At 65.2% G+C, this 5869-nt stretch overlaps 1 protein-coding gene across 1 annotated transcript; it reads right to left on the bottom strand.

Moving 5' to 3' along the window:
* Positions 1 to 15: 15 nt before the first annotated feature.
* Positions 16 to 614, bottom strand: EMIHUDRAFT_252270 (hypothetical protein; the record flags this gene model as incomplete). Its single annotated transcript, XM_005789349.1, has 2 exons — positions 16 to 161; positions 231 to 614. Coding segments are annotated over 2 exons (530 nt in total), but the record flags the coding sequence as incomplete, so codon positions are not given.
* Positions 615 to 5869: the final 5255 nt, after the last annotated feature.

Genomic DNA, 5869 nt, shown 5'->3' with positions numbered 1-5869 from the left:
TCGGGCGAGAGCGACTGAGGCGCGCTCGGCAGCAGGGCCAGCCGGCCGGCGAGGCTGCCACGCGGGCTGCCGCCGCTCGCATACACGACGCCAGAGTAGGTGCTGCCCGCGTGTGTGTGGAGCGCGTTCCAGCAGCCCGGCGGCAGCGCGTTCCACCATGCCTCGTCTGCCGTGGTGAAGATCGGTGGCCGCCGCAGCGCCGCCGCCTCGGCGGCCGCCGCATGGCGCACGGCGCAGCGCACGAGCTGCGGCAGCCCAGTCTCGTGCACCTCGGGCCGTTCCCACAGGTCGCGGGCGCCATGAAAGCCACCGACGTTCGAGGCCTGATCGCCAGAGCTGCCGCGGGAGCGCTCTTCGAGCGCCAGCGCCTGCATGCCCGCCGCGAGCTCCCGAGCCAACACGTGATCTCGCAGCCTGAAGCGGTGGATGGCGACACTACCCTCTGCGCGGCCGCACCAGAGCAGGTCGTGCTCCCAATCCCGGGAGCAGGCATGCTGCCGCTCCCACGCCGCCGGCTTGCACGTGTGCGGGAGCTCATCCGGCTGCTCGCCCTCCCATGGCGGAGCGAGAACCTTGGAGAGGAGCGCGAGCGGGTCGTCGAAACTGACCCACATTCCTGCCGAGGTACTGGGCCCGCGTCAGCTTGTTCTGTAGCACGTCCGCCCCTGGGGTTCCGGCTCCTAGCCGGATAGGGGGTCTGTGCGGACTGGCTGGCCCCTCCCAGATAGGTAGGTAGGTTGGTCTTGTTTGGCCCAAAAGGGCCCTGCAATAGATAGGTACCCCCTACTGTATTTTCATCTTTTTTCGCTTCGCTGCGCGGCCTGGGGATAGGTAGGTACGTAGGGCGTTTTGGCGCGAGTCAGTCCCAACAGACCCCCTATCCGGCTAGGAGCCGGAACCCTGGGGGGCCGCCTTCCGGAGGATCTCACCCCCCTCCCGAACCCCTGGGGCCCGCCCAGAAGAACACACACCTGGGTTCCGGCTCCTACCCAGATAGGGGGTCTGTTGCCTACGGTTAGACCCCATGCAATAGGTAGGGAGGTCCGGTTTTGACCGCCCCAGAGGGCCCCGTTGCCGCTGTGACCCGCCACATGCCTCCACGTCACGGTGTGTTTGGCGCGAAGGCGTCGCCAGAGGGAACGAAGGCGCTCCGCTAGCTGTCTGTTCGTTTTGGGGGTCACCCGCCCCATCATGCATGCCGCCGCGTACTCGCTATCGGTCCGCACTAAAAATATTCTGCCGCCACAACGGCAAAGTGCGGTGCCCGCCGACCGCCGACGATAGGACGGGACAGACATGCCCTGGTCGCCCGCCTGGGCGCATGCTCCGTGCTCGCTGGTCCCCAGCGTAAGGATGGGCTCGGTCGGGTGGGAAGGGGGTCATCACTACAAGCTGGTCGTCGACCTGGACCACTGGAGAGATGGGAGCCGCCTCTACATCGATGTGAGCGGAGCAAACGGCCCACGCGGGGTGAACGCCGTGCGCAACGTCGCAGTCGGTCAGGTGTTTGGCGGTCAGGGTTGGGAGGTCAAGCTGCTCCCAGCACACCCTCACAACACCACGGGGCGCAATGTGCGTGGTGTGTCGGTGTGTGTCGGGGTCGTCCGGAGCGTGTGGCGGCGCCGTTGCATGCAGCGACTGCTCCACGTGCCACGACTGCTTTGACTGCCGTGACTGACTGATGAGTGCCACGACTGCTTTGACTGACGTGACTGACTGATGAGACATGAGTGCTGATGGATGATCTCCGACAACCCAAAACCAAAATGCAAATGCGGAGTGGCGCCACTTTGGCGTGCAGATCCTGCGTCTCTCACTGCCCGAACAACAGAGACGGGTACCGCCGCAGGTCCCACACTAGTATGGGCCAAAAGCGTCGAAAATGTCCCAAAAAGCGTGTCTCGAGTTTGTTGCAGCCCCACAGCCGGCGCGCGCTGCCAGGAAGCACCGCTCGCGTGTCGGCGGCACTCCCTGGCACCCAGGGAGTGCCGCGAACCGACCAGACCGATTAGGCTCGACGCCGCGCTCGCTGTGGGGCTGCAACAAACTCGCCGCCGAACGTGCCACCGACGGCGTCCTGGCGGAGGTGATGGAGTGTGAGACCTGAGGCTGCGGAGGTGACGCCTGAGGTACCGGCCCGTGCACAGCGACTCAGCCGGCGACCGCCACGGGCTCAGACGAGACTTGTCGACGCGTTCCGGCTCAGCTTCACCGTGGTCATCGGGCGTCTGTCGACGTCAGGACCACCCATACAGCTCGCGGGTTTGAGGTCGCAAGAGCCAAGATGGTGGCGTTTGGACATCCCAACCATCACACAAGACAGCCTGTAGGTGGTGGCGGGACGGCGCAGTGTTTGTGGCACTCGGCAGTAGGCACCCGCGGCACGGCCCCGCTGTCGGCTCTCGCTGGCTGCGGAACCGGCCCCAGAGGGGGACGGTCCGGGCGAGTGTGGCAGCTCCTGCGCTAGTATGGGCACCCTCTATCATAGCACTACTGATCCCGGTCATTAGAGCTGCCAGGGATAGCGTCAGGAGCCGGTAGGAGTCAAACCCCCTCATATTTGAGACATCGTGGCCCATATACTCGCACAACGAGCCATCCGTCGCGCTCTGCGGCCGGAGCGCGGAGAGAGGCCGGGCTGCTCGGCGTGAGGCGGGCGGGATATGGCGGGATATGGCGGGATATGGCGGGATATGGCGGGATATGGCGGGATATGGCGGGATACGGTCAGATATGGAGAGATACATCAAGATACCGCAAAAGAGAACCGGCCAGCCTAGGCCTGCCGCGCGCGAGGTGGACGTGGAGCGGGGCGCGCTGTCTCCGCAAAATACGTCTTTAAAGTACAGCAGCGCAGTCCCACACATGCACATGGATCTGAGAGGGTAGACTAGTCGGTGTGGCGCTACACAAGCGACGGTCGGGTAGACGGACGGCCAGTAGCACATTCTCGAGCATTCGATCACGGAATTCAAACACAGAACTCAGAAGCACGTCCTCAGTCGGTCCGCCGAGGACGATCGTGCACGTTTCAAACGCCACCCCAAGCGGCAACCACGCGCCGGCAGAAGCGACGAGCCCGACGTGCGCCCTCACGCCACCCGTGCACGTGCACGCAACACCCACACCGCAAGATTGCAGACCGCAGCGGGCCGAGAGCAGAGGGGCCAGAACCGCGGGGGCGGCAACGCCGGGGGGCCGCGCGTCTCTCGCCTGGCGTGGCGCGCGGTGCTGACCACCGGGCAGGCCGCCCAATCGGCTCATGAGACGCGCCGCCGCGTCACTCGCCCTTGCCCCCCTTTCGCGCCAGCCACGGGAAGCCGTCGAGCACGACCTGGGCGGGAGCGTGGAGAGGGCGGGAGCTGTGGAGAGGGAGCCGTGGAGAGGGAGCTGTTCAGGGGGAGGGGGGCGTGACGGGTCGCGACTGCCTCCTCTCGGGCAGCCTCGCGCCATCTCGCGTCATCTCGCGCGGTCTCGTGGCGATCTTGGCCGGTCTGCGACGGACCTTAGCGAGTGCCGCTGAGTTGAAGGTGAGCAAGAGCGGGCCGTTGAGGGCGAGTATGTGCATGGGCAGGCTCATGCCGCTCCACTCGCGGTAGACCGGCACCTGCTCGCAAGCCCTCCTTTCGTGCGCTCCACCGACCCTCTTTCCTTTCCGGCCCCACGCCCGGCGGAGCAGGCACGTGGAAGTATGCGATGAGGAGGAGCCGCATCGGCAGCCACGCGGCGAGCAGCAGCCTGACTCACAAGCGTACCCTCCCTCACCATGGGGTCCGGGGAATTAGCCGCCTTGGAGGCGGGCAGCAGCCAGCGCAGCAGCGTGTAGCTCGGCCGGTCGTGCGCGCCTGTTGCGACGGGGCGAGGAGTGCGCCTCGGAGGTGCCACAGCGGTGCCACAGCGGTGATATGCCACAGCGGTGCCACAGCGGTGCCACAGCGGTGCCACAGCGGTGCCACAGCGGTGCCACAGCGGAGCCACAGCGGTGCAAGTGGAGTGTGTCTCGGAGGTGCTGGGAGGGTCTTTAAGGCGCGCTCGCACCGCGCCACTCCCAGAGCGTGACCAGGTTGTTGACGGGTACGGTCGCCTCGGACATCTGCAGGATGCAGGTGTACCTAACTCGGGGAGTAGTTGATCATGCAACTGGAGGGTCGCCTCGCACGGACATCTGCAGGAGGGACGTGTGCCAGACGGCGCGCGGCACGCAGCAGGCGATCCAGCTCATCGACGCGCCTACTCTCGGGAAGCCTCGGTCAACCTGGTGGTGATCTCGCGGCACGCAGCAGCCGATCCAGCTCATCGACGCGCCGGAGATGACGTGGTGCATGAGCAGCGGGAGGAGAGGCTGGTAGCCTGAAGCAGGCTGGCGGGGGTGAGAACAAGGAGCGTCGGTGCGTCCGCAGCGGCACAAGCGGCGGGCGGCCTGAGTACGCCAAGGTGAATTTCAGAGATCAACTTGGTGTGTCAGTAGCAGCAGAGTGGCTGGCGGCCGGTCCGCAGCATGTTGCGCACGTCCCAAACAAAGTAAGCGACCGAGACGCAGAGGCCGAGCGAGCCGAGCAGCGGCTCCTCGCCGCCGACGCCGATGTCGCCGTCGCCGCGCAAGAAAGTGAGCGTCGCCGTGCTCACCACCACAATCGCGTGCAGACCGCTCACCGCGAGCCCACCTGCCGTAGCGGAAGCGCGTCCCGGACGCCGAGGCAGTGAGCCATGAGAGAGTGTCGGGGCGGGCCACGAGCGAAGACGCGCCACGCGGCACGGTGACGGTGGGCGTGGGAGGGCGTGGCCGCAGGGTGAGGGACAGGAGGTGTGTCGGGAGTGCTGCTCACGGATGTGCAGCGGCACGTCGACACCAGCGGCATCGCTGGCGAGGCGCGTGAGGAGAGAGACGAGGAAGCAGCCAAGAAAGGCGACGCCGAAGGTGGCGAGCTTGATGTCCCAGTGCGGGTCGGGATCAGCCGACATGCGGCGAGAGGCCGAAATAAGAATTCCCTTCTATCACCGATTGCCACCTCCTGTGTGTGTCCAGCGTCCACCCATACCGCGTTGGTGTCCAGTCCGAGCCTGGCTGTTCTTCACCTTACTACCTACCTACCTGTGTGTGTGTGTGTTCACGGGTTTCCCACCCATTGTACAGCAGTGGCGGTCCGAGCGCTGCTGTTTCTTCCTGTGCAACCCGGTAAGGTAAGGGAAGGGAAGGGAAGGGAAGGGAAGGTAAACTTCTCCACACACACGAGGTGGTGGGGCAAGGGGGGGCAACCCTCGCGTCTCCACGTCTGACGACAGGAGCCCCACGGTATTCAAAGTGCAAGGTTTAGTGTGCGTGGGTGAGTGGTGGTGTGTGTGTGTGTGTGTGTGTGTGTGTGTGTGTGTGTGTGTGTGTGTGTGTGTGTGTGTGTGTGTCACGTCACTGCATCCTCTGCCGGTTCCTCCCGTCGCCTCTTCTTTGTTCGAATGTTTTTCAATCCTTCCTTCACGAAGCCCTCCCATGTTGCATGTAGCTCCAGATCGACTCGCAGCGCGGAGTCGAGGGGTGAAGCGCGTCGCGCTGCGACACTCGAGAGCCGGCGGGATGGCCGTAGGGCGCAGCCGACTTTGATGTCCTCGAAGGCCCGGTGCGCATTCGTCCTCTGAGACCCACGCGTACAGGAAAGGGGGCGAGAACGCGCCATTCGGCTGCTTCCTTTTTTGCACCATTGAGCGTTCCACACAGTGCCTAAGCGCCCCCGACAGCGAAGCCCGCGCCGCGCGCGGCACCCCCACCGACTCTGCCTCCGACCCCAGGGCCTAGGCGGCCCGCCATGAAATCTAGCCGTGTGTGCTGGCGTCCGGGTCCCAGCGGGTTTTCACGTAACAAGTACACACAGTGAGG

The sequence above is a fragment of the Emiliania huxleyi genome (genome assembly GCF_000372725.1).
Source record: "Emiliania huxleyi CCMP1516 chromosome Unknown EMIHUscaffold_1291, whole genome shotgun sequence".
Classification (NCBI taxonomy): domain Eukaryota; phylum Haptophyta; order Isochrysidales; family Noelaerhabdaceae; genus Emiliania; species Emiliania huxleyi.
The sequence above is the reverse complement of the archived record's forward strand: the minus strand, read 5'-3'. Positions and strand labels throughout refer to the sequence as shown.